The 15923-nt window shown below is 42.5% G+C and overlaps 1 protein-coding gene across 2 annotated transcripts in view; it reads left to right on the top strand.

Moving 5' to 3' along the window:
* LOC126480541 (28S ribosomal protein S5, mitochondrial) overlaps window positions 1–15923 on the top strand; it is a 102484-nt gene that overhangs the window by 19542 nt on the left and 67019 nt on the right. For both annotated transcript variants that reach the window (XM_050103875.1, XM_050103874.1), the window contains exon 5: window positions 12360–12394. In XM_050103875.1, the coding sequence (XP_049959832.1) occupies window positions 12360–12394 (35 nt within the window). The remainder of the gene's footprint in view (window positions 1–12359; window positions 12395–15923) is intronic.

A 15923-nucleotide genomic window follows, 5' to 3' on the forward strand; every position in this document is an offset into this window, starting at 1 on the left:
TGCCATCCCTCCCCCTCCCCGCCCCCAGCCTTCCCCTTACCGTCACCATGTTGCCTCTCCCTTCATGCCTTGCTGTTGATAGTCTGGCTTTAGACGCCAGAGACTTTGTGTGTGTGTGTGTGTGTGTGTGTGTGTGTGTGTGTGTGTGTGTGTGTGTGTTCGTTCGTGCGTGCGTTTGTTTTTCGTCTTTTTTCGACAAAGGCCGTGTTGACCGAGAGCTCATTTTGTGACAATCTTTTTGTTGTGCCTATCTGCGACTCATCATATCCGCTATCTGTTGAGTAACAACTATCCATTTTCATAATGTTGTTATATTCCATTGTTTGATTTTGTCTGACGGCTTTTCTTCCATAGTTAACCCAGTGCTGTTTTCGTTTGTTACTATTTTGTAAGGATTACTATACTCAGTGTCCATCCTTTTTCCTCTTATTTCCTGTGATTCTCATGCTACCTTGCAAACAGTACTGCACACTCTGCTTACAAGCTACACTGTGTCAACTGTCTTGACTGCTCACAATACACTGCTACAACACCAGCATCTTATGTCCCGAATTACTCCTATACACATTAATCCTTTACTTTCAAATTGGTCACTCTCCCATATTTTTACGTGTCATTTCCCACACCTTTCCTGTGTCACACAATCTTGTATCTCATCCTACCAACCCGTCCCACCCTCCACTCCTTCTCTCTATTCCAGTTTGCAGCTACTAATTTCACCTGATCCATTCACATCTGCCGTTCCCCTTCTTCACAATTCTCCACCCACAGACCTGAAACCCACATTAAAAATGTTTTTATCTATATTTTTTCTTTGATCTCATCGTGCCTTCATGACAATCTCGGTTAGTTTCTGCCTTTCATTTTTGATGTACTGCCTGAAATTTAATCTTTTTCCCCCTTATTTCATCGCTTTTCCCCCCTATTTGTGGGTGTATTTTTGCAAATTTTTTGGTTGTAATTGTAATTTATTTACATTTTTCCACCACCATGGTGTCTTGTTTCTTCCATCTGCATCAACACAGAAAAGTTTCCTTATCTCTAGCCAGAACCCAATCCCACATACTGTATCTGCATTGTAGCTTGGCTCATGGCATCCCCCCCCCCCCCCCCCCCCCCCCCGGCCTCGTCTAATGGCCATACCATAAAATTAATTTTCTCTGGCTGCCACCCTTCCTTCCACAATGACCTCCATTTGTTCAGATGCTGCCAATCCGTAGCCCTTACCAACATTGTCCTTCAAAACCATATCAATTTGGCCCAAACCTCCTTCCAATACCTTCTCTATATCCGTAAAATCCTCCTGCTATGCAATTCCAAATTCCTGGATTCCATAATACCATTTGAAACTCTTGCCCTTCAGCAACTAGAGGAACATGCTTAGTACCACCTCAAAAAACTCTCGAACCCACTCACTTCGTACTCCCACCTTAGGCTACCACTGTCCACCACTTCTACGACAACCTCCTAACATCCCCCACATGCCCTCATAGCTGACAAACCCTGTCTTGCACACCTAGTACATTTACCCCACCCTCCTAAACTCACTCCCACCATTACGCAGAATGCAGAAACCAAACGGACCTGAAACCAGTCATGAACCTACCCTCCAAAGGCCATAGCCCCACAGAAATATCAATCCTTTCCAAAGGCCTTACCTTTTGCCCCACTCCCAAATTATGTCATGCAGGAATGTTAAAGACCTTCTCTCCTGCTCCAGGTCTCTACAGTGGAAACACTTTTCCACCACCAACTGTACCAATCAGATTCAACCAGAGACCAATGTCGAACGCTGCCTGACTCAGTTCGCCCCTCTATCCAACTCTGATCCACCCCCACTGCTCCCAAATCACCCCATGTTAATTTTCCAAAAGTTCTTAACCTCGAACCTTATCTCACCATCATTCCCCAAGTACCTCAACATGCAACCTCACATTACACCTGCAGAAAGAACCGCAATCCACCACCTAAAAACTGATCCCGACCTTATAACCCTACCTTCAGATAAAGGCTCCACCACTGTTGTTTTGAACCGCAAGGATTACATGGCAGAAGGACTCCACCAGCTGTCTGACTCATCCATCTACAAACCCTGCCACAGTGACCCCGTTCCAGAAATCTAGCAGGATCTCCAGTCTCTCCTCAAATCCTTAGGCCCATTGCAGAACCTCTCCCCAGAGTCCATCTCTCTCCTCAAATCCTTAGGCCCATTGCAGAACCTCTCCCCAGAGTCCATCCCTCTCCTCACCCCTACCACTCCTACCTTCTACATGCTTCCTAAAGTCCATAAACCCAGCCACCCAGGATGCCCCATTGTGGTTTCACTGAGAAAAACTCTGCTCCCTTATACCTGAAACACAGTCATGAACCCTCCCTCCAAAAGCCATAGCCCCACAGAAATATCAGTCCTTTCCAAAGGCCTTACCTTTTGCCCCACTGTTAGCCATAACCTATCTTCGTACATAAAAGATACCAACTATTTCCTCCACAAACTCTCCACAGTTCCTTTTTCTTTACCACATAGTGCCCTGCTCATCACTGTTGATGCCATCCCTTTTACACTAACAACACTGATGCCCATGGTCTTACTACTATTGAACACTGTTTCCCAACCCCTGACAGGTTCCAAACCAACAACTGCCTACATAGTCACTATGACCAACTATGTCCTCGCCCAGAGCTACTTTTCCTTTAAAGGCATTACCTGCATGGCACCATCCTATGCCAACCTGTACATGGTCCATCTCGAGGAATCCTACCTAAACATCCAAAATCCCAAACCCCTTTCCCGGTTCAGATCCGTTGGTGATATCTTTGTGATCTAGATTGAGGGTGAGGACATCCTATCCACAATCCTCCAAAATGTCAACACCTTCACCTCATTTGCTTGACCTGGTGTCCGTCACTTCTGTAGTGACAAGTGGTGCCTCTCAAAATATACTGAGTGTCTCACTGAGGTCTTTACAGACTGTAATTACCCTCCCAATCTTGTACAGAAACAGATCTCCCTTGTCTTATCTTTCCAGTCACCCACCACCTCCCAAAGTCCCACTGTCTGTCCACAGAGGAGCATTCCCCTCGTGACTCTGTGTCATCCAGGACTTGAACAGCTGAATTACATTCTCGGTCAGGGTTTCGACTACCTCTTATCATGCCCTGAAATGGGAAATGTCCTACTCACTATCCTCCCCACCCATCCCAAAGTGGTATTCCGCTTTCTACTGAACCTACACAATATCCCTTTCTGTCCCTACACAATCCCTGCTCCCAACTGCTTGCCTCATTGCTCATATCCCTGTAATAGACCTAGATGCAAGACCTGTCCCATACATCCTCCCATCACCACCTACTCCAGTCCGATCACAAACCTCATCTATTGCATCAAAGGTAGAGATACCTGTGAAACCGGTCATGTGATCTACAAGCTAAGCTGCAACCACTGTGCTTCATTCTATATGGGCATGACAACTAACAAGCTGTCTGTCTGCATGAAGGGCCACTAACAAACTGTGACCAAGAAACAACAGGACGACTCTGTTGCTGAGCACGCTGCTGAACATGACATTCTTCATTTCAATGACTACTTCATAGCCTGTGCTATCTGGGTCCTTACCACCAACACCAGCTTTGTGAATTGCAAAGCTGGGAACTCTCCCTGCAGAATATCCTACATTCCTGTAACCCTCGTGGCCTCAACCTTTGTTTGTCATTGTCCTTAGCCATATAGCCCCTTTCCTGTTCCCATTCCAACACTACACAGCCCTCTATTCCACCAACATACTCAGTCTTTTTACTTTTTACTTCTCTCCTTTAACGCTACCCTGTCTCCCCCCCCCCCCCCCCCCCCCCCTCCTCCTCTCCCTTCCATCTGTCAAACCTCCCGACTCCAATTTGCAATGAACATACATATTTTTTTCACATCATCGTAAATCTGATCAACACTCAACCACAGTAATCACCCTTCTACACCATCATTAGAAAATAGTAGTTCAAATTTTGATAATGATTGCAATGTCTGTGGACAATATAAGTCTGCTTCCCTGGGGAGCAATGGTATTCGGCACATTTGCAGATGGTGACAAGGTACATGGCACAGCTCAGTCCTCACAGACATCATATCTTACCAGTTTATTACATGAAAAACAAACAGAACATATTTCTTGTAGTTACAAAAGAAACATATGTATACTTTAAAACGTAATAAATCTTGAAACTTCCTGGCATATTAAAACTGTCTGCCAGACCAAGACTCAAACTTGAGACCTTTGCCTTTCACAGTTTTAATCTGCCAGGAAGTTTCGTATCAGTGCACACTCTGCTGCAGTGTGTAAATCTCACTCTGGAAACATCCCCAAGGCTGTGGCGAAGCCATGTCTTCGCGATATCCTTTCATCCAGGGGGTGCTAATTCTGCAAGGTTCACAGAGGAGCTTCTGTGAAATTTGGAAGGTAGGAGACGAGGTACTGGCAGGAAGGTCCCAGAACTGCTCTCATTAATAAATGGACACAATGCTCATATAGTACTAGGGACAGAAAGTTGGCTGAAACCAGACGTAAACAGTAATGAAATCCTAAACTCAGATTGGAATGTATACTGCAGAGACAGTCTGGGCAGTGAAGGGGGAGGCGTGTTTATAGTGATAAGAAGTGCAATAGTATCGAAGGAAATTGACGGAGATCCGAAATGTGAAATAATTTGGGTGAAGGTCACGGTTAAAGCAGGCTCAGACATGGCAATTGGATGTCTCTATAGGCCCCCTGGCTCAGCAGCTGTTGTGGCTGAGCACCTGAAGGATAATTTGGAAAATATTTTGAGTAGATTTCCCCACCATGTTATAGTTCTGGGTGGAGATTTTAATTTGCTGGATATAGACTGGGAGACTCAAACGTTCACAACGGGTGGCAGGGACAAAGAATCCAGTGAAATTTTTTTTAAGTGCTTTATCTGAAAACTACCTTGAGCAGTTAAACAGAGAACCGACTCATGGTGATAACATATTAGACCTTCTGGTGACCAGCAGATCCGAACTATTTGAAACAGTTAATGCAGAACAGGGAATCAGCGATCATAAAGCGGTTACTGCATCGATGATTTCAGCCATAAATAGAAATATTAAAAAAGGTAGGACGATTTTTCTGTTCAGCAAAAGTGACAAAAAGCAGATTACAGAGTACCTGATGGCTCAACACAAGTTTTGTCTCAAGTACAGATAGTGTTGAGGATCAGTGGACAAAGTTAAAACCATCGTACAATATGCGTTAGATGAGTATGTGCCAAGCAAGATCGTAAGAGATGGAAAAGAGTCACCGTGGTACAACAACCGAGTTAGAAAACTGCTGCGGTAGCAAAGGAAACTTCACAGCAAACCTAAACATAGCCAAAGCCTTGCAGACAAACAAAAATTACGCGAAGCGAAATGTAGTGTGTGGAGGGCTATGCGAGAGGCGTTCAATGAATTCGAAAGTAAAGTTCTATGTATTGACTTGGCAGAAAATCCTAAGAAATTTTGGTCTTATGTCAAAGCAGTAGGTGGATCAAAACAAAATGTTCAGACACTCTGTGACCAAAATGGTACTGAAACAGAGGATGACAGACTAAAGGCCGAAATACTAAATGTCTTTTTCGAAAGCTGTTTCACAGAGGAAGACTGCACTGTAGTTCCTTCTCTAGGTTGTCACACAGGTGACAAAATGGTAGATATCGAAATAGACGACAGAGGGATAGAGAAACAATTAAAATCGCTCAAAAGAGGAAAGGGCGCTGGACCTGATGGGATACCAGTTCGATTTCACACAGAGTACGCGAAGGAACTTGCCCCCTTCTTGCAGTGGTGTACCGTAGGTCTCTAGAAGAGCGTAGCGTTCCAAAGGATTGGAAAAGGGCACAGGTCATCCCCATTTTCAAGAAGGGACGTCGAACAGATGTGCAGAACTATAGACCTATATCTCTAATGTCGATCAGTTGTAGAATTTTGGAACACGTATCATGTTAGAGTATAATGACTTTTCTGGAGACTGGAAATCTACACTGTAGGAATCAGCATGGGTTTTGAAAAAGACGGTCGTGTGAAACACATCTCGCACTATTCGTCCACGAGACTCAGAAGGCCATAGACACGGGTTCCCAGGCAGATGCCATGTTTCTTGACTTCCGCAAGGCGTTCGATACAGTTCCCCCCAGTCGTTTAATGAACAAAGTAAGAGCATATGGACTATCAGACCAATTGTGTGATTGGATTGAAGAGTTGCTAGATAACAGAACGCAGCATGTCATTGTCAATGGAGAGAAGTCTTAAGAAGTAAGAGTGATTTCAGGTGTGCCGCAGGTGAGTGTTGTAGGACCGTTGCTGTTCACAGTATATATAAATGACCTTGTAGATAACATCGGAAGTTCACTGAGGCTTTTTGTGGATGATGCTGTGGTATATCGAGCGGTTGTAACAATGGAAAATTGTACTGAAATGCAGGAGGATCTGCGGCAAATTGACGCATGGTGCATGGAATGGCAATTGAATCTCAATGTAGACAAGTGTAATGTGCTGCGAATACATAGAAAGATAGATCCCATATCATTTAGCTACAAAATAGCAGGTCAGCAACTGGAAGCAGTTAATTCCATAAATTATCTGGGAGTACGCATTAGGCGTGATTTAAAATGGAATGATCATATAAAGTCGATCGTCGGTAAAGCAGATGCCAGACTGAGATTCATTGGAAGAATCCTAAGGAAATGCAGTCCGAAAACAAAGGAAGTAGGTTACAGTACGCTTGTTCGCCCATTGCTTGAATACTGCTCAGCAGTGTGGGATCCGTACCAGATAGGGTTGATAGAAGAAATAGAGAAGATCTAACGGAGAGCAGCGCGCTTCATTACAGGATCATTTAGTAATCACGAAAGCGTTACAGAGATGATAGATAAACTGCAGTGGAAGACTCTGCAGGAGAGACGCTCAGTAGCTCGGTACGGGCTTTTGTTGAAGTTTCGAGAACATACCTTCACCGAAGAGTCAAGCAGTATATTGCTCCCTCCTACGTATATCTCACGAAGAGACCATGAGGATAAAATCAGAAAGATTAGAGCCCACACAGAAGCATACCGACAATCCTTCTTTCCACGAACAATACGAGACTGGAATAGAAGGGAGAACCGATAGGGGTACTCAAGGTACCTTCCGCGACACACCGTCAGGTGGATTGTGGAGTATGGATGTAGATGCAGGTAGATGTAGAATTGAAGCTGTGAGGGCGGGTCGTGAGTCGTGCTTGGGAGCTCAGATGGTAGAGCACTTGCCTGTGAAAGGCAAAGGTCCCGAGTTCGAGTCTCGGTTCGGCACACAGTTTTAATCTGCCAGGGAGTTTCATATCAGCGCACACTTCACTGCTGAGTGAAAATCTCATTCTGGATAATAAATGTGTAGTATATACCCTGGTTGTCTGCTATGGAAATAAGTGTTGTAGATGAGTTTGTGACAGTAAAGCTGCAAATTTTGGTTTTTGGATACAATTTGACACCTTTTGATGAAAAATATTTCTGCATTTTGTACATGCAACCAAACAGAAAAAATGAACAATATACAACCAGACTGCATCTGAATGTTTCACAATGTGTACTGCGTAAGATATTTCATATGCTGTTCTGTTCCGTGTATCATAGGCAACACAGTTTTTGTAAGGCTGCAACAGAAATGTTGTAGCAATGAAAAGGCATAAGTTTGCATAATTGCATTTGGAAGTAGCTGACTCGTGTTATTGCATCTTTTTCTTTATTCAATTAATTTCATTGCTAGTGTGAGTAAATGATGAAAATTCTATATTCCTAGATGTTAAGTTTAAATTCTCTCTCTTTCTTTTTTTCTGCATGAGCTATTTCTGTTACTTCCTTTGAAATAACAACAATGTAAGAAAAGATAGATTGCTACTACCCGTAAAGATTAATGCTAAATTGCAGACAGGCACAATTAAAATACTCATAAAGTTTTCAGCCACAGCCTTCATCAGTAAAAGAGAAACACACACCATTCATTCACACAATCAAGCACACCTCATGCACATATGACCGCCACCTCGCACAGCTCGGGCCAGAATATAACTATCACATGAGATGGAAGCAGTAATCTGGAGGGGACAGGGAAGGGATATTGCGGGAACTAGAATCAGCTTTATCTGCAGCCAGACACACTGCTCCAGAACCTGATGAGATCCATTACACCATGCTTCGTCATCTGTGCCCTGAAGTGAAAGGTCAGCTCCTCTCGTGTTTCGATCAGATTTGGTTTGATGGACAGTACCCCATGGCTTGGAAAGTGGCAATCTTAATTCCATTCTGGAAACCAGGTAAGGACTGTAGCGCCCCTAACAGTTGTTGGAGTGTCGCCCTTACTAGTTGTATGGGTAAGTCTCTTGAACACATGGTCAACTGCCGCCTTGTCTGGCTGCTTGAATCCCGAGGTTACCTGAGCCGCTCCCAGTGTGGATTCAGGCACTACCGTTACATTCTTGACAACTTAATTCTACTGGAGATGGCAATACAGGAGTCCTTCTTACACGGAAACCATTTAGTTTGTGTGTTTTTTGACCACGAAAAAGCATACGACACTACTTGGAGGTACAACATCCTTCGCCAACTTCATGAATGGGAACTACGTGGATGCCTGCCACTTTTGATCCAATCCTTTCTTGAGCAGAGACGTTTTCATTATCGCATTGGCAATGCCATGTCTGATTGCTATGTTCAGGAAAATGGTGTGCCCCAGGGCAGTGTCCTCAGTGTCACATTGTTTGCCATCACTATCAATGGAATTTCCTCTGCAGTCAGGTGCCCTGTCAAATGCTCTTTGTGTGTGGATGACTTTGCAATCTTCTACTGCTCCTCTGATCTTAAGACGACAACGAGGCAGCTACAACTGACCTTTAGGAGGCTGGAAGCCTGGGCCCAGACAACTGGTTTTCGGTTCTCATCTGAGAAGACTGTGTCAATTTTAATCGTGCTCATTGGAGTTTTAACCAACCAGAGCTTACAATGGGGGACCGTATTTTACTTTTTCAAGACATAGTGCACTTTTTGGGTTTATTATTTGCCTCAAAATTAACATGGCTCCCACACCTGAAAGATCTATGAACAAAGGGCTTCCGGTTGTTGAACATTTGAAATGCCTTGGCGGAAAAACTTGGGGAGCTGACAGGTCCTGCCTCCTGCAGTTTTATAGAGCATTTGTTCGATCACGCTTAGACTATGGCAGCATGGTCTATGGATCGGCCCGTCCTTCCTACCTCCGGATGTTAGATGCTGTCCACCATGCGGGCATTTGGATATCGACTGGAGCCTTTCGGACCAGCCCAGTTCAGTGTCTGTGCAGAGGCTGGTGAACCACCACTCTGGATTCAGTGACGTATCCTTCTGGCTCAACAGGCACTGAAAATCTCAGCGTCACCGCAGTCGTTGGCATTTAGTTCAGTGATTCACCCCACCTTCGACCGAGTGTTCAGGAATCGGCACCAAGTGACCTAGCCATTTGGTATGTGTTCTACGGCCTGCCTCAAGGATCTGGATCTCTTGGACACGAAAGTACACACTCAGGGATGGAACGCACTGCCGTCTTGGTGTCTTCAGAGACCCAAAGTGATTTTAAGCTTGACGCAGCACTCGAAAAATTGTACTCCAGATATGGTTTTGACAGCTTTGATTTCGTCTATTTTAAGTATGTACCATAGTTTTATCGTTATTTATACAGATGGATCCCAGCAGGGGAATGCTCTTGGTAGTTCTGTGGTTTTCCCTGATGGGGTTTTTAAAGTGCGTCTTCCAGAACAATTTACAAATTATGATGCGGAGTTATATGGCATTTTAATGCCACTGGAGAGGGTTTACAGACATCACCGTGCGAGTTTTCTGGTCTGTTCCGACTCCCTTAGTGCACTGCAAGCGCTTCACCAAATGTATTCCGTAGACCCGCTGATTCAGCTCATCCATGACTGCTTACAGCGGCTCCAACACCGTGGCAAGGATGTGATCTTTTGCTGCATAACTGGCCACATTGGGATACATGGTAACAACATGGCTGATAAAGCTGCCAGGGAAGCGTATTGGAATGGTGCCGTCCATCAATGTCCCATCCCATTGCACGCCATTATATCATTTTCTGACAGATGCATCATATGTCAGTGGGAGACTGAATGGTTGCAGGTGTCGGACAACAAACTGCGGTTGCTCAAACCAACCACAAAAGCTTCGCAGACTTCGTGTCAGCCTTGCCGCTGGAAGGAGGTTTTGCTTAGCCGACTGCACATTGGGCATATCCCTTTCACTCATGGCTTCCTGCTCTGTGGGGAGGATCCACCTTTCTGTGAAGTTTGTGGCGTGCCGCTTTCAGTTCAGCATATTGTGGCTACGTGTGTCCTGTATACTGATAATAGGGCAGCCCTTGGTCTTGCTGGAGATCTGCCCACCGTCCTCGCAGACGCCGATACCGGTGTTAACAGAGTGTTGAAATTTTGTGAACTATCAGGCCTCATCCCTAAACTGGTGGGGAAGGGCTGCAGACTTTAGCACGCTATAAACTGCTCTGCGTGTGGGGACAGCCTTCGTCCCCACCCATGAGATTTTGTGTTGACTCTACGTCAGGGCGCTGATGAGCATGCTGTCGAGTGCCCCCTCAACCCAACTCATCATCATCAGGGAAGGGATAGCAGTGTATGGCAGGGGCAGGGGGGGGGGGTGTTTGTCTGGGGGAGGAGACTGTCTGGCAAGGTGGGGAAGGACTAGAATGCCAACAGGTACAGTGTCAGGAGGCAGGAGGTTGTAAAGCAGGGAGATAGGCAAAACAGAATGAAAAAGGAGATAAGTGGGGAAAGATGGGCAGATACATTGGCAGAGGGCAGCAACCAGAGGGTGGGAGATAAGAATGGGTAGGATGTCATAGGTCAGGGGGGGAAACTGTTGGGTGGGGAGGGTGTAGGGACAGTATGTTGCGTTCAGCTGTATGTCTTGCCACCAGGTGGTATACTTTGTTCTTGGCCACAGTTTGGCAGTGACCGTTCATCCTTGTGGACAGCTGGTTGGTGGTCATACCAGTCCAGTTCAGGCTTAAGAGACATTGGTTTTCTACAGAGGTGGGTGGCACAATCCGTCACAGATTGGCAGGAGAGTATAATAGAAGTGCTGAAAAGTTTTAACTGGTCCATGATAGACCATGATACAGTCATTTTAGGCAAAGCTGTTACTGATGATGGGAGCTGATGCTTTGCTTGTATCATGAAACAAAATGTCAAATTCCAAATGGAACTGTGCTCACAAAAAAAAAAAGAAGAAATGTGAAGATGATGGCAGTAGCAATAATTTTCTCGCATTTTTCCAGTAGCATGGCATTCTTCACAAAGAATTTGCACCTCTTGGTTGGAAGTAAATGAGGCAATTTGCTGGCAAATTTTAAAATGCTTTTTAGTCCAAGTCCAACAAGTTTGATCATACCTCTTCACCACTTTTGATTTTTTTCCTGTTGAGAAACAATAATAGACAACAATGCACTAATTGTTCCTGGCTGAGGTGAAAATTTTAATGCAGGAATATCCACAATATTTACTAATTTTTTGCACATCTGGTCATTTTTCACTTTCAAAACATTAAAATACACCTGAAGTATGCTAGACTCAACTCAGTTGATTAGGTCCAGTATATCAACTATATTTAAATGTCTTTTGAGAAGTTACTTGTAGCTGTACCTATCTATTAGGGGCTAAGAATCTTGTAGCTAATAGATCCATTTTCTTTACTGAGGGCCTTGAGGAACAGACACTTGTTCGATGCTTTTTGTTTCTGTTATTACATGAATTTATTAAACCTTCATTGTGCTCTCTCTCTCTCTCTCTCTCTCTCTCTCTCTCCCTCTCTCTCTCTCTCTGTGTGTGTGTGTGTGTGTGTGTGTGTGTGTGTGTCAATCCATCTGATTGACTGACACAGTTGTAGGTTGCCCTCCATCTTTCTTCCATTCTTAAATCCAGAACACTGGAAAATTAATTATATCAGTTTCTATGTGGTTTGAGTCATATTCTTTTTTTATTCTGTTTTATGATTTTGTATTAGGAATAAGAGCAGAAAATACTTCAACATTATAATATTTGTGATTTGTTAAAAAAGTTAGTTACATGCTCCATGGATCATATTCATGATAAACAGGCTGTGGAATGCGTAGCAAGAATGAACTTCACATTTTTCCCTTTCTCAGGCCATGTAATGATAGAAATAGAGCAGTATGCTAAATGAATCGTTTACACAGATATATAAACAAACACAGTATTGAGTTTGTAGTGCTCTTTCATAGTTTTATTTATTGGGGACTAATTTTTGTTTGTGTTTCTTTGCAGATACTTTTGAGGGCTTTGACACAAGAGTCTTAGAGGTAAGTTTTAGTAGGATTTCCTACTTGTAAGTTTTCGTTTTGTTCTCTTCATATTTTAATTGTAAAAATTTGAAACATCACTTGTTGTATTAGGGTTGTGTCATAAGATGTAACTCTGTGTGCTTCTGCTATGGATTTGTAAATTTGACTGTAAGATTACCCCTTTTCAGAACATAAAGTTTTCTTTATGGAAAATGCAGTACCTTCAAGGACCTATTCTTTTACTTATTAAATAAGAATATGTTGAGGTGCGAATATCAACATGTTAATGTTTATTTACAACATAGCATACACCACAAAATGTCTTGTAAATTAACAATACTACATTCCAAAAATGGATTGGGACATCAAAACACAATGTGAAACATAAAAAAATATCATAAGTCACAATTGGTGGTGGTGGTGGTGGTGGTGGTGGTGGTGGTAGTAGTGGTAGTAGTGGTGAAAATATCACAAAATTGACTGATGGACATCTAAGTTTTTGATATAATCAGCTGCAGCTGGTGTCATCATCAGAAAATCATATAGTTGTCCCCCCTTATGCAGTCAGATTTTAGTGTTGTGTGATGTTATTCATTATTTGTCTTTAAACAGCTGTGTCATCCCGTGGTGAAGATATTGTTTTCTAGTTGTGACGTGAATCACGAAATTTTTGTGGCTGGCCCTGATCAGATTTAGGGTTGAACATATCTTGCAAGGTAGTTCAGAGCTAGCTGAGGTAGCTGTAATGTACTGTGAACTTCTGGTTGAGGTTCTTTGGTCCATATCTGCGTCTACTCATTTATGGGGTTGAAATCAACAATTTCCAGATTTTCTACTGATCTTAGAGGAAGCATTCTTGAGTATAGCATATTCCTTTACATATATTGATATTTATACATATTAGCAGTTGCAAGCTGAGGTTTTCTTTCAGTGACACCTGGAGAACAGTCATTGATAGAAGATCCCAGCTATAAGTTAATGCCTGCTATTGATGGTAAGTCTTATTCAAACCATCTTGCACACTGATTAAATTTCTATCTTGGTGGATATGGCACTCTAGTCCACAGTAATGAATTGAATACATCCATTTTCTGTAGCTGTTCCCTCAATATGCAGTGGATCTTCATATTGTTGGATGTGGATTATGGCTTGGAGTTCGTAGCCAGTGATGATATTGTTTGGGCAAGATTGATTATTAAGATTATACTTGGACCCTTCTATCGACACTCGAGAACCCGGACTCGCCTCCACATGCTACCAAAAACGTTTGGAAAACCTCAGTTTAATGGTATGGAAGTTCCCCACTCATACTGTCAGCATCAGCGAAGGCTAGTTATTCAACAGTCAGTTCAGATAATTAAATTTTTGCAATTGGTAGGCATCACAAGACATCCTGTGAAACAATACTAAATGCTTTCTGTGGGAACTACTTTTGCCAGATAGTTCGAAGCTGAACATCTGTCAGGTGCATTTTTTTGGATCTTACATTAATACTTTGGTGTCTCACCCAGCTTAAATTATCTGATTGGATGGAGAGTTGCTTAACCAAAAATCGTTATTGTGCTGCCCATACGAATGTCAGCTACTCGAATAACAGCTTCTTATGTGCACTTGTGACACTTTTTGGGGAAGTTTACGGTTATGAGTACTGTGATGCAAAACAAGAAAGTCACAGCCTAGCCTCTTGCAGAACCTTTGAAGTCTCTAGTTGAAGCATTTGACTCAACTGATGACAAGTGGGTCTCAGTTGGTTCTGGAGACAATGCTGCGGATGGGAGCTTCATTTAAATTCCTTGAGAAAGCAAGTTTTCTCAACTTTCTTTGCCAGATGCTTGAATGATCTAATCATGACCTTGAAGCCCAGACAACAGCCAATGTTTATTCCAGTGTGTGTCACAATGTGCAGCCGACTGTCTCCTGTTCTGGCAGTGGCTGCCAGAACAGTCTCTTCAACATTTTAATGAGCCACTCAAGTGTACATGCAGAGTGAAGATGATGATCCTTCTTATCTATGGTTGCCTGTCCCCTAAGTGATACCATTTCTCATCATATGTTCGAAATGATGATGATTAACGGACCCTTTTCCACATGTGGCCGTCTGATACTAGGCATGACAGACTTACCTAACAGTTAAGTGTGACACATTGCCTCAGTTTCAATGTCAGTTGGATACACCACCTAAACTGGTGTGTAAGCTGGGTCAGTGTGGTACCTTCAGTTGTCCCTGGTCCCTGACTCCTATTAACGGCATTCAGAATGAAGCTTTTTGTGACTGGTGCAATGTATTTTTGAACAGCAAACAACTAGAACATTTTTGAAATCATCCTTGCTGATCTCTTTTTTTTTATTTTATTTTTTTTTATATATAAAAAAAGTTTCAGAATCTGTTATCCGATAAGGATTGCAAGTTACATTTAGAACTGAATCTAGAATGTCCAAGAAGGTGCTTTGTTTTATAATGAGAGTGGAATATGGGACAAAATTTCCTGATTTCCTGAAGCTAATCTGAAGTTTGTGTCTGAAACTTTTCTTTTGTAAAGGTTACATTCAATAACACTCACATACAAACACATAAAAATAGTGGAATTTATGACAAACACAGACAACAATCTCAGTATTATGCCACAGTAGGGAATTTCTTATGATTTATGTTTACGTCACTATTGTGAGATTTTGAATCCTTCCTATGAACAAACTAGCGAATGAGTTGAAAGAGGTGAACGTATTACACTAACTACTCAAGTTCTTACTGCAGTTATGGAAAAAATGATATTCCAAATAAGATATTGTTGCTAAAGTTAATAAAATACCATACACAGTTATAGTTTACAGCCGTTAATTTACTGTGAACAAAAGTATAGCTGTAATCATGTTTGTACACAGTGTAATTAAGAACAACAATTGTCTAAGCGAGGACACTACTGAAAAAGACAATTGAATTCCACAAGTGTTGATGTAGTGTGAATTTTACATGGCACTCAAAATTATTTGGGAACACACATTTTGTCACGAGTTACACCAATTTTGTTACAATCAATGAATGGCAGTGGGAGAACAATAAGAAAATATCAGAATATCAAAGTGAATTTATCTGACAGAAAGGGTTCTACTTGTACAGAAAGGGGAATAAAAAATTGGTTGTCTTGTGTAATAAAATGCGTCAGTTGCACAAATTGTGTGTCTTTGTGACAACGTCTATGGGTCCATGCCAAAGATGAACACTGTAGCATCAATTTATCCCACTAAAAACATCAAAAACTGTGGAACACAACAAAGCACGTCTTCCACTTGCAGCGGCTAACATTGCTGACAGGACTATCAAGGCAGAACACCAAAACATGTCAATTGTAGGATCCCCATTAAGTGCCACATAGTTCATATCCAGTACTATTTCTCGTTTCTCATGGAATGTATTTTTTATTTTTTTAAAGACAGGTTTTACTATTCTGTTTGAGATTTCTTCAGTGTGTGTAGTAATTTTTTTAATTTTCTTGTTTGCTACAGAGACTGCAACTGAATTTCCTCCCTGCTCTTTAAACCCATGACC

The sequence above is a fragment of the Schistocerca serialis genome, chromosome 1 (assembly GCF_023864345.2).
Source record: "Schistocerca serialis cubense isolate TAMUIC-IGC-003099 chromosome 1, iqSchSeri2.2, whole genome shotgun sequence".
In the NCBI taxonomy this organism is placed as follows: domain Eukaryota; kingdom Metazoa; phylum Arthropoda; class Insecta; order Orthoptera; family Acrididae; genus Schistocerca; species Schistocerca serialis.